Below are 23542 nucleotides of genomic sequence, written 5' to 3'. Positions count from 1 at the left end.
ACCGGAAGTCGATGATAGGCACTTCCGATTGCCTCGAAAACATGAAAACATGGACTCAGCATCAGTTACAAAAAAAGAACAAGTCGCGTAAAGGCGAAATTACTACATTTAGTCAAGCTGTGGAACTCACAGAATGAAACTGAACGAACTGCATTTTTTCACAATGACCATAGTCCGCCGCTAGTGCAAAAGGCAGTGAAAGTGACGAGCCTGTTTAGCGCGGTAGCGGTTGCGCTGTGCTGCATAGCACGCTTTACTGTACCTCTCTTTGTTTTAACTTTCTGAGCGTGTTTTTAATCCAAACATATCATATCTATATGTTTTTGGAATCAGGAATCGACAAGGAATAAGATGAAATTGTTTTTAAAACGATTTCGGAAATTTAATTTTAATCATAATTTTTATATTTTTAATTTTCAGAGCTTGGTTTTAATCCGAATATAACATATTTATATGTTTTTGGAATCAGAAAATGATGAAGAATAAAATAAAAGTAATTTTGGATCGTTTTATAAAAAAATAATTTTAATTACAATTTTCAGATTTTTAATGACCAAAGTCATAAATTAATGTTTAATCCTCCATGCTGAAATGCAATACCGAAGTCCGGCTTTTGTCGCAAATTGCTTGGCCAAAACTTCAATCAATTTGATTGAAAAATGAAGGTGTGACAGTGCCGCCTCAACTTTTACAAAATGCCGGATATGACGTCATAAAAGACATTTATCGAAAAAAAGAAAAAAATTATCTGGGGATATCATACCCAGGAACTCTCATGTAAAATGTCATAAAGATCGGTCCAGACAGACAGACACACACACACACACACACACACACACACACACACACACACACACACATACACCATGTCCATGACCCTCGTCTCGATTCCCCCTCTATGTTAAAACGACTTATATATTAAGACCATAGAAATCTGTCCATTATTAGAGGAGAACCAGTCAAACCAATAAAATCAATTTTGGCATTCAAATCCCACGGGAGCTGTTTATATGACATGTCATACCACACTAAGACCTTGAAACCTTGAAGCCATGCAACCGAAGGACTATAGCCGGTGTCACGAACTGCATGAAACCTTTGCTGAACAATCCTTCTCATTGCGGTCAATGCGCATGCGCCAATCTTGGACTTAAAAAACTTGCGACCCTTTGACCAAACGAACCATGGGTTAGGGTTAGGGTAAGGGTTAGGGTAAGGGTAAGGGTAAGGGTTAGGGTTAGGGTTAGGTTGTTCACGACCTGATTAATCTCCCCATGTTAGCGCATGCGCATTGACCGCAATGAGAAGGATTGTTCAGGCAGAGTCAGTTCGTGACACCGGCGCCAATTAAAACATAAAAAATAAAATAAAAACAACTGATTCATGCATCGTAGGCATTCTGATAATCATCGCTCCACGGCTATCGCCAGTTGTCTCTCTGACCGGACGTTAACTTCCTACGCGAATCTATCAAAACAAGAATACAGAGTTATCTCCCATATGTTGTTCGCGAGCAGTCAGTGTTCGCGAGACGAAAATGATTGAGATTGGCCGACTTCGACAGTGATCTCCGTTCTGTTCTTCACAGCTATGATAAAGACATCGTTCTAAGGTCAAAACAAGTCGAAATTTTGGGACTGCTGCCGGAAGGAGACCGTAATATATGGTTGCATCACTGTCAACTGGTATTTGTATTTGCAGTTTCGGAAATCTCGATGATTTCTTTCTTTATTTGGTGTTTAACGTCGTTTTCAACCATTCAAGGTTATATCGCGACGGGGAAAGGGGGAGATGGGATAGAGCCGCTTGTCAATTGTTTCTTGTTCACAAAAGCACTAATCAAAAATTTGCTCCAGGGGCTTGCAACGTAGTACAATATATTACCTTACTTGGAGAATGCGGCAAGTTTCCAGTACAAAGGACTTAACATTTCTTACATACTGCTTGACTAAAATATTGACTATATTCTATACAAGAAACACTTAACAAGGGTAAAAGGAGAAACAGAATCCGTTAGTCGCCTCTTACGACATGCTGGGGAGCATTGGGTAAATCAGTCTTCCCCCTAACCCGCGGGGGGTAACTGGGTCGATGAAGCATGATAGACTTTTGTCGTTTTTGCCTTGTGGTTAGAAGCATGCATTTAGTTGTATTTGGGTTCAGTGACATATGGTTTAGTTCTGACCATTCCAGAAATCGATCAATCTGGAACTTTCCCACTAGCTAGGTCAGTAGCTATAAATCTTGAAGTGCAGCAGACTCGGAATGATTACGCAGTCCCGGATTCAGGGCGCTTTGGTTTAATTCCAAGCACCTGTGTGTGTAATCTCCGCGCGGGTTGGTGCTACGTCACACCGCTGTGCACTGCATGAGAATACCGCGTGTCCGGGTTGGACAGAATAAAACGGCGAGCTTGCAATGGTCCAATCAGAAGTTGTTTTTCTTCCTGGTCGCCTATATATATATTAGCTGCCCGAGTGACGCTATCACTGCGACGATTTCTATAGTTTAGTGTCAACATTTTTTTCCAATTCAACATGCCTTCTCTTGCATACTGGAAAATCAGAGGCGTGAGTACACGTTTGAAAATATCTCATGAGCTGCTTGGGGGCCTGATTAGTTGATTGATGTATATCTGATTCAATGTAAACCGGGGCTATTTCAAGGCCGCATCCGTCCGCATTTCCATCTTCAGCTGAAACCGGTAGCGTCAGCGGATTATTTCAAACAACATCGGTCATATTTTAAACAAAGTCAATTTCATTAGCGACGCAGAAGTATATTTTTTTAGTTGCCGTTGTTGACCCTATATGCAGTCCTAATATTTAGAGGGATAGGAAACTCCGCCGCCTCAAGCGAAATGCGTGCCTACCGCGATGCGCGAGACGCAAATAGCATTCGGCTTCAGCGTCAGCTGACTAGTGGCTTTGTGCATGGGAATTTACCGTCCAGTTTATTTCTGTTTACTGCGTTTTCACTTGGAATTCGACAACTCTTGTTCAAGGTGAGTGTTTATATTTTTCAGGAGTCAAGTTTTTGTTTTCTTTTTGTCATTCTCTGCAGTCGGTTACCCCACCGGCCACCGGGCACATCTTGGTGCACCGGGCACGGCTCTGAGGAAAAAAATGACGTTTTCATGCCCCAACACGCGTTCATGATGAAATTATTCATTGTGGATTTTTTTAAAATCGGCAGAGGTGCAAGCATTCACTAACTTTGTAAATAATAAAACTCGTTTTGAAGATTTAACTGATTTACGCTAGTAGTTATTGTTGAAAGTAAAACTGAAAACGGTGTCCCGTGAAATTATTCAACGGGGCCCGAAAAGTTTCAAAGTCCGATGTGCAAAAGTTGAATTTTGTGACAAGAAAAATACATAAAAAGAAGCATTTGATTTTAAAGCTGCCCTGTTTGTGTTGTAATTTGTTTATGATAGTAGACTAAGGCCCCCCCAAAAAAATTGTCTGTTTAGGGTAACATGACCAAAAAAAGTAGGGTCGGTAGGTAGGTAGGTTTTTTTTGTTTTTTGTTTTTTTGTGTCTGTGTAAATGCTATGTTGGCTGAACATTCACTTCTTATATTTGATGAATACATGTTTCAAACCTAACGTATAAATAAAACAGAGAGAAAGGGAGAGAAAGAAACGCCAAATGTCTCTTTTTAGCATTTTTACCTCTTTTTTTTTCTTTTTTATTTTTGAAATCAAAAAAAAGTTTTTGGGTCGGCGCCAAATCGATAGGGTCGGTCGGGTTACCCTAAACAGACAATTTTTTTTTTTGGCCTAATGCATGACAGCAAACCTTTTAAACATGAAGTCCATGATTTATACAAAAAAGTCTCCTCAAGTCTCAGAATTAAAATGTTTTCAGCAGGGAAGCCTCGAAAATACGTCTTTTTTTGCTAATTTTCAAAAGTTTTGCAATCATTATCTTCAACAGAAAAATTCTGAAAATTTCAGAAAAAATGTAATGGTGTTAATGATTGTTTTTGAAAGCAAGAAGCATCCATGGTTCCTTTCTTTTTCTTACTTTAATTAAATCATTGCATTAAAGTTGGGATAATTGGACATATTTGCAGATAACAGAATTTCAGTCCTTGTCTAAGAGCTATTGCTGCATGACTCTACCGACAATCAAAGAGTCAAATAAATAATAAAATATGTCATGTCATATATGAAAAGAAAGGGGTTTTCTTGCACAATTCATCTGTACATGTGTCATATCTGTACTGCTGTTTATCTGACTTTAATTTCATATAATAATGATAATTTAACAGATTTATCACTTACAGTTACCTTAATTTTAAAGTCAAAGCGTATACATTTATTTTTTTTAAAAATTTGTTGTGGTGAGCTATTAATTTTATACTTATAATAATAATTATTGTTTGCAAAGAGTGTTGCAACAAGGAATCAGAAACACATTTATTTATTTACGATTTTATTTTTTTAATTTATTTTTTTATTTTATTTATTTACGAGGATTTATTTATATCGCGCACGTATCTCACCACACAAGGCGACTCAAGGCGCATGTTACCTATTAATGCCGTGTGAGATGGAAAGACTAGCTCTTGAACCCACCACCTAGGTTAGGAAAGGGGGGAGAAAATAGCGGCCTGACCCAGGGTCGAACACGCAACCTCTCGATTCCGAGCGCAAGTGCGTTACCACTCGGCCACCCAGTCCCTGGGTTATGTATCGATTGGACATTGGATTTCCCTTCTTTGAGCCATGTGACGTCGGAGGCCTTCAAAACTTCATATATTTGGGCGTTTCAGGTTGACCGAAACTTCAAAGCAACTACAAAACACACGTCATGTGTTTGATTGCATGTGTGTGTGCTCGTTCAATCGTCAAAACAACAACAAAGTCAGTACATGACGTGTGTTTTGTAGTTCCTTTGAAGTTTCGGTCAACCTGAAACGCCCAAATATGAAGCTTATGTGTTTGATTGCATGTGTGTGTGCTCGTTCAATCGTCAAAACAACAAAGTCAGTACCTGAAAGGAATTCGATCGATACATAATGTTATTTGCGTTTTTGACCAAAATATGACATTTTACACAGATCGAGACAGTCATTGTTCACCTCGACCGCTTTCGCGGTCTCGGAGAACAAGGACTGTCTCGATCTGTGTAAAATGTCAAATTTTGGTCAAAAACATAAATAACGTATAATGTAGAGGCATATGTAATATGTTTATGTTGTCATTATTTTAATGATTTTCCAGATGGGGCGGCGGAAAACGTGTTGGAATAACTCGGAAAGGATCAAGATTTATTTTTAAACATGATGCAGCATGCAGAAAGAATGCTGAAGAAAGGAATACGAAGACTGAGGAAGACAAGTTGTTGCAGTTTTGTACTCAGATCCATTTAGTATTTTTCATAATTTAAATTTAAAATAATACACTATATTGTCAGCAGATTTGAATGTAGAAGGGATGACCGAATTTAGGTATGTCAAGTACTCTATCCTGGATTTATGAAGGGAAATGCAAGAAGGAGGGACTAACTACATATTTCTCCTGTTCCCAACTGTGAGACAGAGTTAAAAGCAAAGCCATACATAACATAACACAATGACAACAACACCCCACAGATGCAAATTTTGTGTGTCTTTTAATTTCACGGGGTTAAAGAAATTGTCACTAGGCAGAGCCTTTTTGACTCACATGCTAAGCAAAAGTGAGACTATGTACTCACCCGAGTCGTCCGTCCGTCCGTCCCCCTCGTCCGTCCGTCCGGAAAACTTTAACGTTGGATATTTCTTGGACACTATTCAGTCTATCAGTACCAAATTTGGCAAGATGGTGTATGATGACAAGGCCCCAAAAAACATAATTAGCATCTTGACCTTGCTTCAAGGTCAAGGTCGCAGGGGCCATAAATGTTGTCTAAAAAACAGCTATTTTTCACATTTTTCCCATTTTCTCTGAAGTTTTTGAGATTCGATACCTCACCTATATATGATATATAGGGCAAAGTAAGCCCCATCTTTTGATACCAGTTTGGTTTACCTTGCTTCAAGGTCAAGGTCACAGGAGCTCTTCAAAGTTGGATTGTATACATATTTTGAAGTGACCTTGACCCTGAACTATGGAAGATAACTGTTTCAAACTTAAAAATTATGTGGGGCACATGTTATGCTTTCATCATGAGACACATTTGGTCACATATGGTCAAGGTCACTTTGACCCTTATGAAATGTGACCAAAATAAGGTAGTGAACCACTAAAAGTGACCATATCTCATGGTAGAAAGAGCCAATAAGCACCATTGTACTTCCTATGTCTTGAATTAACAGCTTTGTGTTGCATGACCTTGGATGACCTTGGGTCAAGGTCACATGTATTTTGGTAAGAAAAATGTGTAAAGCAGTTCTTAGTGTATGATGTCATTGCTAGGTTTAGTTATTTGACATTGACCCTGAAGGTCAAGGTCATGTAAAGGTCAAGGTCAAGCATGTGAGTCGTATGGGCTTTGCCCTTCTTGTTCCCATTTTCTCTGAAGTTATTGAGATTTAATACCTCACCTATATATGATATATAGGGCAAAGTAAGCCCCATCTTTTGATACCAGTTTGGTTTACCTTGCTTCAAGGTCAAGGTCACAGGAGCTCTTCAAAGTTGGATTGTATACATATTTTGAAGTGACCTTGACCCTGAACTATGGAAGATAACTGTTTCAAACTTAAAAATTATGTGGGGCACATGTTATGCTTTCATCATGAGACACATTTGGTCACATATGATCAAGGTCAAGGTCACTTTGACCCTTATGAAATGTGACCAAAATAAGGTAGTGAACCACTAAAAGTGACCATATCTCATGGTAGAAAGAGCCAATAAGCACCATTGTACTTCCTATGTCTTGAATTAACAGCTTTGTGTTGCATGACCTTGGTTGACCTTGGGTCAAGGTCACATGTATTTTGGTAGGAAAAATGTGTAAAGCAGTTCTTAGTGTATGATGTCATTGCTAGGTTTAGCTGAAGGTCAAGGTCATGTAAAGGTCAAGGTCAAGCATGTGAGTCGTATGGGCTTTGCCCTTCTTGTTCAGTTTTTGCTTCGAAAGGACCTACTTGTCTTTCTATCAACACATTTCCAAGGCTACTTCTGTACTTGTTGTTGGAAATATCAAGTTGATTAAATTACTTCTTCTTCTTCTTGTCGATCACTCAGATGGGATTAAATTACTATATATTTCCTTTTTATTTTTCAAGCTTGACGAGGGTGCTCCAGCAGAACCTAGGGAGTGGGGTGATTTTCTGATTGAGGACTGCCCTGGACTGCTGTGTGCAGAGCTAACTGTTGATCCCGATTAATCAGGAACCGAAGATTTTAAAGATTAACTTGTTTAACTGATGACAGGTGTTGTGTTTAATAAATATTACTCAGAAAACTTTTGATTCTTTGCTTTGTTCTTATTTATTGTGTACTAGATGAATACCCGCTTCGCCGGGTACGGCTTCGCCGGGAAGAAGTAGAGCCAAAAGCCGGCGCACTGCTCGAAGGAAGGGAGATAAACGCGCGAACCACTGGAGAAGATGAGGAAGAGTAATACCCGGCTTTGCCGGGATGAAAGCGTTGTGGACAGTGACCTTCTAAAAATAGTAACGGGAATATGGATTGAGCGTTGTAGACAGAGACCTTCTAAAAATAGTAATAGGAATATGGATTGACGCCACACGAATGAAGGGAGATAAACGCAAAACACTGGAGAAGATAAGGAAGAGTTACTGGGAATGGATCTGGGAAGATGAACAGAAAAACCAAAATCGGTTCAGCGCTGCGCGCTGAGAGCATGTGTTAAAAATTCTCATCGACCAGGTTGTGTCCGGGGTCTACCTGAATATGCCCACCAAATCTGAAGCAGATCCATCGAGAACTTTGGCCGTGCATCGCGAACACACACACACACACACACACACACACACACACACACACACAGACACAAGTCGTATATATATATATAGATGCAACAAAACAAAAAACCACTAAAATAGGGAGAGGTGATAGAAAAGAAAGCATGCATCACCTTCATACCAAAACTTGATGACACTGTGGGCGGGGATGTAGCTCAGTCAGTAGCGCGCTGGATTTGTATCCAATTGGCCGCTGTCAGCGTGAGTTCGTCCCCACGTTCGGCGAGAGATTTATTTCTAGTCAACTTTGTGTGCAGACTCTCCTCGGTGTCCAAAAACCCCCGTGTGTACACGCAAGCACAAGACCAAGTGCGCACGAAAAAGATCCTGTAATCCATGTCGGAGTTCGGTGGGTTATAGAAACACGAAAATACCCAGCATGCTTCCTCCGAAAACGGCGTATGGCTGCCTAAATGGCGGGGTAAAACTGTCATACGCGTAAAATTCCACTTGTGCAAAAAACACAAGTGTACGTGGGAGTTTCAGCCCACGAACGCAGAAGAAGAAGACGATACTGTATGACAGGAAACTAATTTATTCACACACAAAAAACCAAAGAGCAGGCAGATGAATGCAGTCACAATGAATGAAGTATACGTCACTATGCATATATGAGCACAGTTTAAAATTCACACAAGCATCGGAATATTTGCAGTACCAAAAAATGCACATGACAATGGAAAAGAAAACCATTATTCTGCTTCTGGACTTAGTTTGACAGGACAACATAACCAGTTCAGTTCCCAAATATAAGTGCTTGCACTCCACACATCAGTTCACCTGTACCCATACACTGAAAGTACTGAGGAAAGAGATCAGTATGGACTGCCAAATATGTCCAAAACATGCTAGCCATCTGAAAACTGATTCAAGCTATGTCTACCAGATGCACATGCTGCATAAAGTGACTGAACATGAATACCTTCAGTCCTGAACCTGAGGAATATCATTCATAAGTTCATGGTACCTTGTCCACATCTGTGCACCCTGCATCTTTATTATTGACGCATGAGTGAAGCTTATAAAGTCTTAAATGTTTCATCATCTCATCCACATTTCCATCTCTTGAGACGATACTTGCCGCTATGGCAGTAAGAGATGATTTCTCTGAAGATATATTACTATTGGCATCCTCTTCAATCCTTTTAATGGCGTTGATGACCAGGTCTCTGAAGGTTGCATTGCTTAGGCGGGTGTTCCTCTCAGCGTCACAGCAGTCTCCCTCAACCAGTACGTCTAAAACTGCAACTGCATCAGACTGGGCGTCACCGTTGTCAATTCAATGCTCACTGGCTGAAACAGAGAATGATAACATGCAAGTTAATGAATGCAGTCAGGTAAATTTCAACATCAGGATACACAGCACAATTCATGTTTACTGCTCATCATGTAAAAACTAAAATGGACATGTTCTGTAAGTATGCAGGTTCCCAAACGGATGTCTACTATAACAGAAATCCCCATTCACAAATTCCTACTTCACTGCTTTCAGGAGATGCATTAATCTGTTGGGCTTCAAGGTCCACTGATAACACGGTTTTACTGTGATTGGTATGTTGGTATTCCATGTAATACTATTATAACTTACATTTTTATTTTATTAGGGTAGGTGTTTCAGTTAGATATATATTATGATAATTATCAACCACACACGCGCAGATATATATAGAGTCTTACCTTTCAAATGTGGCTTGTTGTGCTTCTTGGTGACATGTCTTCTGAAACTGCTGATAGACTAGAGGCATAACTATTAACTGTTGGTGCAACCGGGACACTTGAAATTCTTCGCAGACGAACGTTGACGCTTTGCAGGAGGCGGAAGAACCGTTTCGCTTGCGATTTCGTCACTTTCAGGTTCAGAACCGCTTTCACTCGACTCTACATCATCCTCCGTAAATTCTCCAAAAATGTACTCCAGTGGCAAGTCGTCCCACTTCAGAAAATCCTCTTTTGTCGACATCCTTTATCCCACAACAAGCGCTAAAATGTAAACAGGAAGCCGAACAGAATCTGTTAAATTGTATCTCCGGCAGAGAAGAGCTCTGCAAGGGACAGTATTACACTACCGCGGACAGTTCGTGGCATACGCAGTTACCTTTACCTGCGGTAGGCGACCATCCTCGCAGGCGGAGTGAAGGAGTTTCCTATCTATCTAATATAGGTCTATGTGTCGAGTCAGTCGCGACCTGACTGGGTCAACTTTCAGGTCAACTCAAACACGTACGAGCGCTGTGATCGGGGACGCGCTGCGCTAACCTTGTCATGTTTTAAGCTTACTTTTAGCATACTAACTGTGACTTCTGGCAGTAGGTATTCTCCGGAAAAACATCATAGCAAACTCAAAAAATGCACAAGAACTGATGACGTTGTATGCATTGATCATTGCTGTTTTCGTTTCTGATTTCATACATTTTTGTTATGTGCATGAGATCATTCAAACTTGCCCCTTGGGAGGTATAATTTAAAATCCGGTTGACCCCAACAGCCCCCTAAAAGTACAAGATCTGGCGGAGGCAAAAAGAAATTGACAGTGCGGACTGTGGAGAGTCTAAAGAATTATAGAAACAAAGATATTGTCACACAAATAATGTCTATTTTTGGACATCAATCCATTGTAACAAGTAGCAGATCTCCCTGTACTTTGTAGGTTCCTCAACATTGCATGTCCATCCAAGTAAACTGAGAGAGGAAACAAACTTGAATCAGGGGGAAGAATTTACCCGATGCTCCCCAGCATGTCGTAAGAGGCGACGAACGGATTCTGTTTCTCCTTTTACCCTTGTTAAGTGTTTCTTGTATAGAATATAGTCAATGTTTGTAAAGATTTTAGTCAAGCAGTATGTAAGAAATGTTAAGTCCTTTGTACTGGAAACTTGCATTCTCCCAGTAAGGTCATATATTGTACTACGTTGCAAGCCCCTGGAGCAATTTTTTGATTAGTGCTTTTGTGAACAAGAAACAATTAACAAGTGGCTCTATCCCATCTCCCCCCCTTTCCCCGTCGCGATATAACCTTCATCAAGTTCATGGTTGAAAATGACGTTAAACACCAAATAAAGAAAGAAAGAACAAACAATCATCTGCGAAGTTTGTTCTGTTGATGAGGCACGGAAAAGCGGCAGGGACTAGTTATTCCATCATATGCCAAATGAAGGCTAATCAATATTGTGACAGTAGGTTAAAGGGATACTATTGATCTGGAACGTTTGGACGGAAGTTTCTGGCGGATTTGACGAATCTGGGGAATCCACTGTACCATAATCTAGCACATACACAGCATGATATGCTTAAACGCACCACAAGTATGGTGATTAATTAAATCAAAGCGAGTGAATGCGCTTCAGGGAGCTGCCTCTCTTTGGTGTTGGAAACAAAGAGTAGTCAAGAAGTGCCGCCTGTCTCTGTGTCAGAAAGAGGGCCAGTGCCATCTATGACAAGCCTCTAGTCACGATCATCACTTACACAAACAAGGGCAGTAGCTCAGTGTAAATAAGCCAAGTTAACGATCACACAGTGTGCTTTCTTTGCCTATACTTCAACATTTAATTTATCTTTTAAAACACTTCCTTTTGCAAAGTGAAGGCAGTCCTCCTGCACGATAGCATTAATTATTTGTAATGCATACTCTTATGGTACGTGTAACCAGGGATGTCGTTAGGCGTCGGACATCGGACATTTATCGATGAAAATCCCCAAATGTCCGATTCACATTGCCGCATGTCGGTCAGATGTCCTATCGTTTTAGCCTGAGCGTGGTCATTGTCCGATATGTACTCCATTCCTTCGGACATTGCGATATTCGTTAATTTTCATTTCAAGATACAAATCTTCTAAAAGACCGAACGCTCTCGTGTTCAGCTGACACTGGAGTTGCCAGTGCGGATCTTTTCTTTTGTCTGGAATTCCCGAACCGTTTGCGGTATGCGCCGTTTGGGTATATATATAACCGTCTATTATAGTGGATTATTTTTAGATCAGTGCATGCTGCAGGAGTACGGGAGACAACTCCAACTGACTAAATTTGTCGTCTGCTTTTGTTTTCGATACGAGACGAAGCACTGAATTATGCCGCTGAAAAAAAACCTAAAGCCTGCAAAAGATCAGCATTAGATCAAACCGATCATTTTGTTTTTCAACTTTTATCCAAATCATGCAGTTTGTAATCAAAGTAAGAGCTCTGAAGTTGTTCATGTTGGTTTCTTTGTTGTGGTTTCTTTGAAACTAAACAAATACAACATTATACACACACTGTGTTGATGTATTTACTATATTATGTGTGTGTTCTACAGCGCGTGTGTGTGTGTGTGTGTGTGCGTGTGTGTGTGGGCACATGACTTTGGAACAATTCCATGGAATGTGTTATAAGCTGTTTGGCGCAAATTCATAATGTCCTATTAGACTTTCTGAAAGCGGTCAAATGTCCTATTGATGCTGAAGAACTCAGGACATTTGTCCTATAGGTATGGATTTGTAGCAACATCCCTGTGTAACTTTAGAAGCGATTTGAGGGCCTTTTTCCTCACATATTATCTCTTTAAATAAGTAAATATGTGTAGTTGTATGCATCTCCATACTTTTCTGTCCGACACAAACAAAGAGTAGTATATGTATTTTCAGTCCTTTTTTGTCAAACCTATTTTCAATGTAATCTTCTTCATTTCAGCTGGCACAGCCGATGCGTCTTTTGCTCAACTATGTTGGTGAAAAGTTTGAGGATGTACAGTATGAAATGGGAGAAGGTAAGGAAAAACTATGAAATTAATTAATGAATTAATCTGAATATTCTGGTGATACATGTACTAACTAGTATTATCAATTAAAATAGATTAGGCCCACACAAAAAAAAGTCTGTTTACGGTATCCCCGCGCGACCCTAGACTTTTTTTTTGAGAACAAAATTTTTTTTTTTTTTAAAGTTTGTTTTTTTGGCAAAATAACTTAAAAATATGTTGTTGGTTTTTTTTTGGGGGGGGGGGGGGGGGAATCCCGACCTACCGACCCTATTTTTTTTGCCTATGTTACCGTAAACAGACTACTTTTTTTCGTTTTGCCTTAGCAAACAAAAATAATACACAAAACTTGATCAGCTAAGCTGCATTTGTTCATAGTTAAAACTTGAATCTACAAAGTCAGTTTCTAGAAGAACTTGCTAGTGGCTGCCGATCTTGCTGATAAAGCGGTCGTGTAGTGCATAACATGTGATGCACCTTGCCACTAGATTATAGAAATTAGATCTGTCAGTGGCAACAAGATTGTCTTGTGTGAATCTAAATACAGCAGATTATATTGGCTCTTGATTGTTTTGGGTGAGTCTAAATACAGCAGATTATATTGGCTCTTGATTGTTTTGGTTGAATCTAAATACAGCAGATTATATTGGCTCTTGATTGTTTTGGTTGAATCTAAATACAGCAGATTATATTGGCTCTTGATTGTTTTGGTTGAATCTAAATACAGCAGATTATATTGGCTCTTGATTGTTTTGGTTGAATCTAAATACAGCAGATTATATTGGCTCTTGATTGTTTTGGGTGAGTCTAAATACAGCAGATTATATTGGCTCTTGATTGTTTTGGGTGAGTCTAAATACAGCAGATTATATTGGCTCTTGATTGTTTTGGGTGAATCTAAATACAGCAGATTATATTGGCTCTTGATTGTTTTGGTTGAATCTAAATACAGCAGATTATATTGGCTCTTGATTGTTTTGGGTGAATCTAAATACAGCAGATTATATTGGCTCTTGATTGTTTTGGTTGAATCTAAATACAGCAGATTATATTGGCTCTTGATTGTTTTGGTTGAATCTAAATACAGCAGATTATATTGGCTCTTGATTGTTTTGGGTGAGTCTAAATACAGCAGATTATATTGGCTCTTGATTGTTTTGGGTGAATCTAAATACAGCAGATTATATTGGCTCTTGATTGTTTTGGGTGAATCTAAATACAGCAGATTATATTGGCTCTTGATTGTTTTGGTTGAATCTAAATACAGCAGATTATATTGGCTCTTGATTGTTTTGGGTGAATCTAAATACAGCAGATTATATTGGCTCTTGATTGTTTTGGGTGAATCTAAATACAGTAGATTGATTTAAATTACAGATTAATAAATCGCAGTGCAGCAAGATATTAAGTATTCTTTGGCTTGTTCATTTCAGGTCCTGATTTCAGCAGAGACACTTGGTTGAAGGTGAAACCCACACTTGGACTGGATTTCCCAAATGTGAGTACTGTACAGAAATCTGCATGAACACGCAAGCAAAATACTCCTGGCAGGTTTCACAGTATTGTGTTCAGCAATTTACTATTTACACACTCAAATTCTACAAAATAAATGTTGGCACACAATTCAAAGGACATGTTTTTCCAACAAAGTGAGTTTGTTACAACTAAAAACAGTAATTTTTTTTATAGTCCTGGTCCTTATTTATATCTAAAAACCAGGCGCAAAGCGGCATACCCTGAAAACGCTAAAAAGCAATACGGTCATCCTATGCATGCATATAGCTCATATAGCCAAAACCGTTGAAGATAGAAAGACATTTATTGAACAAAAAATATGCAACACATCATTCTTAACAAGTTTTGTTCTTGTATGTATATCAAAATATTGATCTTCAAATGAATGGTTTGAAAAAATACGACTTCCGGCAGACCTAGACCGTTTTGAAGGAAAAAACCGTGTGTTTTTTCAAACCATTCCATGGCCATCAATATTTTCATATACATGTAAGAACAAAACGTGTTAAGACTGGTGTTGTGCATCTAGTTTGTTCAATAAATGTCTTTCTATCTTCAATGGTTTTGGCTAGATGAGGTAACAAGAGAAGGATATGGGCATTGGAATTACGTCAACATTTCGAGCATTGTCACAGATGAAACATTTACTGCAGGGTGCTCCTGATTAACAAACCGAGCAAAACTGAAAATTATTGAAGAGAAGACATGTCTGAACAGTTTATAAAGAGACAAGTTTGCAATCATTTGTAAACACCATTATTGTATGGAGGAGTAACTGTTCCCCTACCCCCTAAGAAGGTATTTCTGTCCGTCAACCACGTGAGCGATCGCCACAAATCGAGGCATCACTCGCATTTCAGTTTGGACACACCGGCTGATTGCAAATGCACAGTACGTGTTTCGACACTGAAACGTGACGATTGAGCGTCAAAATAGTTTCTTAAAACAGTCGAAAATGGAGTTAAATGTGACTTCAACACTCAGTGGCGATCGCTAGAGTGGCGATTGTTACTAGACGGACACTAGAAAACCTCAGAAAATGTAATTACTTTGCGATTTTTTTAACTGAAAAACTGTTGCGGTCTTTTTCTGTCGAGCGCGAGCGTCAACGTAAAACAACGTGAGGTCACTTCCTCCCCAAACGGTTAGTTTTTGAATGAAAAGAAAAAAGTGGCGATCGTTACATTGTTTAGACGGACTGGATCGCAACTTTGAAACTCGGGTCACCGTGCGTCGATCAAGGGCAAATTGACCTCGGCAACATTATAACTCACTTCAAGGGTGCACAAACTTGTATTTACAGTATACAAAATTAGGTAAACTTGTGTTTTTGTCCTGTGAAATCACAATTAGTTTCGATGCTCTTGATATCGCTATGCGGACGGACAGATCCGAATCCCCATAAAAATTTTTTGCGGAGCTAGTATAAGTTAGAATTTGTGTTATGGATATCGATTGTTGTTGAAAAACAATCATTTCAATGTGTTCTGGCACTCTCAACCACCACAGCATTGATACTTGTGCATGTATGTGTTGGAATTTAGTTCTTTGTTTAGTGATGCTGTGGCAAAAGTAAATTCATCCGTCCGTATTTTGACGATCGCCACCATTCACACGCGCATAAATAAACACATTATCAAAAATTTCAACTTTTATTTTCAAAAAAGTATTTAAACAACAACTAGTTTGCATGTTAATACAACAAATACAGCAGATTCTCACAGATATGGATTTAAAAGACTAAGCAAATCTGAGACTATCAAAATGGCCTAATACCATGAAACCTGCCTCCTCTTCTCAGGAGCAAAGTTTAGTGTGTGAATCAGCCAGTACCTCACCAGACCTCAAAACCCTCGCCCTTTTATTGTGCACGGAATAATTTTAGTCGACAAGGACGTGTTTTAATGTAACTGTTTGTCTACTTTTTTTTTTCAGCTCGTCTTAATATTTATGGACTAGTATTGATGAAAGTGGTAAGATCACAAATGGAGGAGCGGTAATTTTCTGTACAGTATAACTTGTTTGCATTTTAGGTGCAGATTTCATCTTTGGAAATGCTTTAGTTGTTTAAAGCTTGGAGTAATTTTGTTTAATTTTTCTTATTGCATTGTTCAGGAAAGACGATTGAGAATAATAATGTTTTAAACCCGTTTTTCTTTTCTTTTACAGTTGCCATACTACATTGATGGTGACATCAAAATCACACAGAGCAACGCCATTCTTCGTCACATCGCAAGGAAGCATGACCTCTGTAAGTATTGCATTAATTAAAATTCTGATTACTTATTGTTAGAAATCTGAGTGTCCTGCAAACATAAAAATTCATTCTTAGACTGCATGCCCTCACATATTGGAGATCAGGGTCTTCTTTTTCCTTTTTACAGTCAAATTTGCCTATTTAGTCATTACTTAGAGGTGTCTGAAACACAATGTGGAAATACTACAGTCTCAGGAAAAATTTGGTTTTTTTTTTTTTTTTTTTTTTTTTTTAACCTTAGAGGGGCACGGGTAGCTCGGGTGGTAAAGCACTGGACTTGTGATCGAAAGGTCGCTGGTTCGAATCCGGGCCGGGATGGACACAGGTCAACCTTATATGCAGACCCAGAGATGGTATCCATCTCCCTCCCCCGTGTCACCACAGAGGCACGTAAAAGACCTCGGTCATTCTGCCATAAGTGCAGATGACTGATACCACCTAAACCTGCATACACCTGTGTATCTCGTCTAAAGTCGGGTTAAAACCCAGGAACATGCCCCTAATGGCTTTGCCGTGAGGGCGTAAAACTTGAATTTCTCTTTTTACCTTTTTTTTGTTAATCCGTTCTGTGTACAGAAGGTCAACTACCTTTCACCATTACCAAATTGACCAAATTGAGGAACATGTAGGGAGCAGCTATGTCATGTCATCCTGGCAAATGTTATGAGGGCTTACTAGCGCCAAAACTAAAAATTAGTAATTAACCCGTGAAAGTTACTAATTTTCACAAGAAAATTACAATTATGACGTGAAAATTACTAATTTTCACGTGTTAATTACTAATTTTCACGTGTTAATAACTAATTTTCAAGTGTTAATAACTAATTTTCAAGTGTTAATGTCTAATTTTCAGTTTTGGCTCGCTTCCTGACGGCTTACTTGTGCCAAAACTAAAAATTAGTAATTTTCACGCATTAATATAATTACTAATTTTCATGACAGCTGGCTGCCGGCTGCTAGAGGAGAACTGAAATGGGCTAGGGACCGGGTTGGGTCAGTGCTGAAATGGTTACTTTATTGGCTGTTGGCCGAACGGACACCCGGGCTTCATATTTTTGCATGCATGTATTCGTGTTTCCAAGGCCTGAGGCTTTTGCTGTGACCCTGGATCTTTATCGTGTGCATGAAGTTTTACGCCCTCACGGCAAAGCCATTAGGGGCATGTTCCCGGGTTTTAACCCGACTTTAGATGAGATGCACAAGTGTATGCGTGTTTAGGTGGTATCAGCCATCTGCACTTATGGCAGAATGACCGAGGTCTTTTACGTGCCACTGTGGTGACACGGGGGTGGAAGATGGATACCGTCTCTGGGTCTGCACATAAGGTTGACCTGTGTCCGTCCCGGCCCGGATTCGAACCAGCGACCTTTGATCACAAGTCCAGTGCTCTACCACCTGAGCTACCCGGGTCCCCGGGGGTGTTCTGCTCACCCACAACTTTATATACCTCACTTGCAGGGATTCAGAGACCTTAAGTGGTGTGGTAGAAAAAAAATGGTATTCCTAATCTGTGAACTAGTGGTATTTACATTCTGATACATTGAGTCCTTTAGAAAGTTTGCAAGTGAAACACGCTTAAATGCACAGTAAGCCTCCCGTGAACCATCAGAGCTCCCCGAGCGTCTACATACAGTACAAACATACTTCCATTTGAACGCTCACCGAACGGGAACATCCTGGCTGCTTTCTGTTGAGCGTGAGAAATTTTCAAAGAATTTATTTTCGTGGACTTGGTCTTCAACAACAATGGCGCCTCGTTTTGGTGCTGGACGACTGTTATGAATATTCCCGGACAGTAAGTCTCCCGTAAACCATCACAGATACTGTCAGGCTTTTACACACAGTACAAACACCCTTCCATTTGAACGCTCACCAAACGGAAACATCCTAGGTGCCCTACGTAAAGAGCGAGCAATTTTTAAAGAATTAATTTTGCAGATTTGTCTCGAACACTTGTTGGACCCATCCTGAACTCAGGTCAAAAATGAGTTGCTTCCCTTCGGGTCTCATTCTATCGATGTAAACTGGCGATAGCCGTGGATCGATGATTATCAGAATGTTTTTGGACCGTGGTGCGTTTTTGCGCTAGACCTAACTTTTAAAATCTAAATAATAAATTGACAGCTTGTTATACAAACATTCTTTAATCATAAAAGAATTCTTTTTTCATCAAGACACGATCAGTACAATTCGAAGTTGTGAAAGTTTGAAAAAAGAAAAGCCCGGAAGCAGGGTCACGCAAGGGTCGTAGCAGACGACGGTTTAGTGCATATCGCCGTTCCTCTCAACAGTCAAAAGCCATCGCTAGAGTTCTTGTGAACCACAGCCGTTTGTTTCGTGCATAAAAACGTGTCAAGTATAGAGGTTTTTGATTTTGTGCATTCATCCCCCCTCCCCCCCCCCAAAAAAAAAAAAGTGTACTGTTTTCAGTTTTAAAGCCAGGAGAGGCTTAAATAGCAACTCTTGCATTGCTAAAAATTCACTTTCAGCTGGTTATAGTTACAAAAACCTTCAAGGTTACAAGATTTTTTACTTTTGTGCATCTCCAATTTTAAGATTTTGTTTAAGCTTATAGGAGCTTGTAAAGGCCCTTCTTGAAATGTGTTTACCACTTGTTTTTGTAGACCTCCTAGCAAGAGTGATACAACCAAACATCTTCAAGTATAGAGGTTTTTGATTTTGTGCATTCTCTCCTCCTACCCCCTTCCCTCCCCCATTTGTTGTTGTTTTTGACTCACATGCGAAGCAAAAGTGAGTCTATGTACTCACCCGAGTCGTCCGTCCGTCCGTCCCCCCCGTCCGTCCGTCCGGAAAACTTTAACATTGGATATTTCTTGGACACTATTCAGTCTATCAGTCCCAAATTTGGCAAGATGGTGTATGATAAGGCCCAAAAAAACATACATAGCATCTTGACCTTGCGTCAAGGTCGCAGGGGCCATAAATGTTGCCTAAAAAACAGCTATTTTTCACATTTTTCCCATTTTCTCTGAAGTTTTTGAGATTCAATACCTCACCTATATATGATATATAGGGCAAAGTAAGCCCCATCTTTTGATACCAGTTTGGTTTACCTTGCTTCAAGGTCAAGGTCACAGGAGCTCTTCAAAGTTGGATTGTATACATATTTTGAAGTGACCTTGACCCTGAACTATGGAAGATAACTGTTTCAAACTTAAAAATTATGTGGGGCACATGTTATGCTTTCATCATGAGACACATTTGGTCACATATGATCAAGGTCACTTTGACCCTTATGAAATGTGACCAAAATAAGGTAGTGAACCACTAAAAGTGACCATATCTCATGGTAGAAAGAGCCAATAAGCACCATTGTACTTCCTATGTCTTGAATTAACAGCTTTGTGTTGCATGACCTTGGATGACTTTGACCTTGGGTCAAGGTCACATGTATTTTGGTAGGAAAAATGTGTAAAGCAGTTCTTAGGCCTAAAAAAAAAAATAGGTGTGGTTACGGTAACCCGACCTACCCTATTTTTAGGGGCCGACCCTATAACTTTTTTTTACATAATTTGTCCACAAAAAAAGAAAAAAAAACCAACCGAGTGCAGAAAACGCAATGAAAGCGAAAGCGCTCGAGTCGCACACTTATTTCCCTGTCAAGTAGGTTTAATTTGTACACATTAGAAAAAACAATTATTAAAAAAAAAAGTGATTGCCTACCTTCCTACCCTATTTTTTTTGGCTATGTTACCTTAACCACACCTATTTTTTTTTTTTGGCCTTAGTGTATGATGTCATTGCTAGGTTTAGTTATTTGACCTTGACCCTGAAGGTCAAGGTCATGTCAAGGTCAAGCATGTGAGTCGTATGGGCTTTGCCCTTCTTGTTGTTTGCTGTTATCAGTTTTAAAGCCAGCAGAGGAATAGCCCCCTCATGAAATGCTAAAATTAATTTTCAGCTGGTCAGTTACAAAAACCTTCAAGTTTACAAGATGTATATATTATGCATCTCCAAAAAGCTTGTTTGTTCTAAAATTTACAAGTCGGGAGAGGCCACCTAAAATGCTAAAAATCATTTTCGGCTGGGGGGCGCTGCCCCCCTAGACCCCCCAGCAAGGGCGCTGCCCCTGCACCCCGCCGGAGCCTTAGCGGCCCCTGGACCCCGGCCTTCCAAACTGTTCAGTCCTGGCAACATTTTGGGCTCCCACCCATGCAATGATTGTCTCTTTTCGTTGGACTTTGCATTCAACTTCAAACGTACCGACCACCTGTCTACATTGTCCGCCCCAAAGGATCACCACCGAGCTTTATTTCTGTACAATTCATCTTTCCATAGCAACCACATGTCTATAACCACCACGTTTGGTCTGTCTTTTGGCTCTTATTGACAGGTTTGACTGTAACTAAAAATCTCAGCGTTGGGTGTGACTGCTAGTGATGAGTGTAATGTTTGTAAACGAAAGAGACACAATATTTAATTATCTCTGGGAATGTGAGTGCGTGCAGACTTTTTGGAATGCGTTTGTCAATTGCCTAAGAGAGAAATGTGTAAATTGTACCCGACTTGCTTTGAACGCTACTCTTGTACTGTTTGGCAATGACAATAAGACAAGTCGATGAAGGTTTTTCATACATGTGAACAGCTCAGATCATGGGTAATTTTAACACCTTCACATTTAAATGCTTATTTTATAGCCATCCATTGAATTGAGAAGAAAACAAAGCATACTAAACTGCTAAGCATGAATCAAACAATAAGAAAATAGAAATAACCAACAGCATCGTTTTGTATGTGTGGGTAGTAAACACGTTTTATTTACAAAACACGGCGGAAAATGGCGACAAATTTGTTGCACAGCGACAGGTCACTTTCTTCAACCAAGGCCAGTACTTTCATACATGACAAAGGAAAGCAAATATGGCCTGAATAATAAAGTTATAGTGTTCCTTTGCGTGTCTGAGTGATAAACTGTTTTAACCAACTATCTTCTGAAACGTAATTGCACTCAGCAGATTTGTCTTCCGCTCATAACTTTCGTGTCACACGGTCTTTGCGACAAACAGATAGATCGCATTCTCGCAGAAAATCATTGACAACACAGACCAGTCATTTTTAGCATTGCATTTGGGAAGGGCTACTATTATAGTGTGTTTTAAGAAAGAAAAACATTACAGTATCGGCAGAACACGACCAAATGAGTTTTTGTGTCACAGCGTTATGGGCGTGAGATTGTGTTCTCACACTGTAGCAAAATCATTGACAACACAGACAAGTCAGTTTTAGCATAGACATTGGGAAGGGCTACTATTATAGTGTGTTTTAGGAAAGAAAAACATTATAGTATCAGCAGAACACGACCAAATCATGACAAATGGGTTTGCGTTTGGGCGTTATGGGCGTTTTTTCACACTGCAGATCATATCTCAAAAACTACGGAGTGGATCTTTATGAAATTTGATATGGATATTTTTGACTGGATTTTCTCATAGAAGCTTTTTCCGTTTATTGATAATACAGTTTGATGACGTCATATTTTACCGTTTGCCAAAAGGTCGAGGCAGCACTTTCACAGTTACAGTTTTTCATCAATTTGATCGAATTTCTTATCACACAATCTCAGATCTAGGCCGGATTATGGGATTGCATTTCAGTTTGGTCACTTAAAGTTTTGTTATTGAAATGTTTGTTCGAAATATGTCATTTTTTCAAATTTTTAAAAACTAATATTTGAAACAAAAAATTTATATTGGTGTATTCGCTATTGTGTCCTGTATCTAAAACTATATAGTTTTGTTGTTTTGTATTGATAATTATGCTTAAAAATGAAGAAAACCGATAAATAACCACTATCTTTATTTATGAAAAAAGACACTTAAAAACAACTTCTATCTATTCCTTACCATTTTCTGATTCAAAATATATAGTTTCATGGTGTTTGACGTTGAAAATAGGCTAAAACTTAACAAACTCGGATCGTTGAATGGAAATTATACTTCCAAGCTCCGTGCAGCTGACAACATGATAAAAACACGTCATTTCAAGTGTGGAACACGCTCATGACGTCATACTGAAAGGCTTCACCTTGCGATGTTTCATTTCAAACATGGTAACATTTTTAAAGGGGTTTCTTTCTCAGATTTCTGTTTGCCCTCTGTCTGTCTCTCTATGTCTCCGTCTGTCTGACTGATTCAATTAAATGTGTAATTACTTAGTTTTGCAAAAGTCAAACTAAGTAGGATATACCTAATTGATTCAGGTCTCTAAATTCTTATTGTAAAATTGTGAGTTTTATTCAAAACAAATTTAATTTGTGTTTTAAACTCAATAATGGGGCATGCTGTGATGAGTAGAAGAATGTGTGCTTACGAGCAGAAAAAGCCCATGAAAGTCAAGAATCGTGTTTTTCTTTTTCTATTTTCACCTTGTACAGGGTGACACGAAAAAAACAGATCCCACCAAAAGTTTAATATTTTCTGAAATAATCAGCCGATTCTTTTATTTTTTCAGGTGAGCCAAGCTGAAATGATGTTCTAACAGCCCACCAAGTTTGAGCTTCAAGATGTCATGGACAACGGAGCATAAGACATTTATAGTCGAGGCCTATTTTCGCCGGCGAACAGATTTGCTCGGGCTGCGCACAACAGACTCTCTGACTGAATCAATATTCCTCGGTGTCCTTGCTGATTTAGGGATAAGTTCAGAGACCATGGGACTGTCAATAACCTCAATAGTAAAAACCCTAACAGGGGATCCCACTCTGGTCGACCTAAATCAGCAAGGACACCGAGGAATATTGATTCAGTCAGAGAGTCTGTTGTGCGCAGCCCGAGCAAATCTGTTCGCCGGCGAAAATAGGCCTCGACTATAAATGTCTTATGCTCCGTTGTCCATGACATCTTGAAGCTCAAACTTGGTGGGCTGTTAGAACATCATTTCAGCTTGGCTCACCTGAAAAAATAAAAGAATCGGCTGATTATTTCAGAAAATATTAAACTTTTGGTGGGATCTGTTTTTTTCGTGTCACCCTGTAGCTTCATACAGACACTAAGCAACAGTGTAGTTCCACTTCCAGTGCAATATCTTGTACTTTAATTTTGACCATCTGTGTAACACTTTATTGACCCATGATCTGAGCTGTTCACACATATTA

The 23542-nt window shown here is 39.4% G+C and overlaps 1 protein-coding gene and 2 long non-coding RNA genes across 3 annotated transcripts in view; 2 read left to right on the top strand and 1 right to left on the bottom strand.

Moving 5' to 3' along the window:
- Positions 1-23542, bottom strand: part of LOC138964297 (uncharacterized) — a 300694-nt gene that overhangs the window by 257939 nt on the left and 19213 nt on the right. The window lies entirely within an intron of this gene.
- Positions 2413-23542, top strand: part of LOC138964295 (glutathione S-transferase Mu 2-like) — a 40374-nt gene continuing 19244 nt past the window's right edge. The window contains exons 1-4 of the mRNA XM_070336212.1: positions 2413-2570; positions 12590-12665; positions 14090-14154; positions 16341-16422. Coding sequence (XP_070192313.1) covers positions 2538-2570; positions 12590-12665; positions 14090-14154; positions 16341-16422 — 256 coding nt within the window. The 5' untranslated portion in view covers positions 2413-2537. The remainder of the gene's footprint in view (positions 2571-12589; positions 12666-14089; positions 14155-16340; positions 16423-23542) is intronic.
- Positions 2580-9412, top strand: LOC138964299 (uncharacterized). The gene is made up of 3 exons (XR_011455068.1): positions 2580-3004; positions 5231-5347; positions 7225-9412. It is a non-coding gene; the product is annotated as an uncharacterized lncRNA (long non-coding RNA).

Source organism: Littorina saxatilis, linkage group LG4, assembly GCF_037325665.1.
Source record: "Littorina saxatilis isolate snail1 linkage group LG4, US_GU_Lsax_2.0, whole genome shotgun sequence".
Lineage (NCBI taxonomy): Eukaryota > Metazoa > Mollusca > Gastropoda > Littorinimorpha > Littorinidae > Littorina > Littorina saxatilis.
The sequence above is the reverse complement of the archived record's forward strand: the minus strand, read 5'-3'. Positions and strand labels throughout refer to the sequence as shown.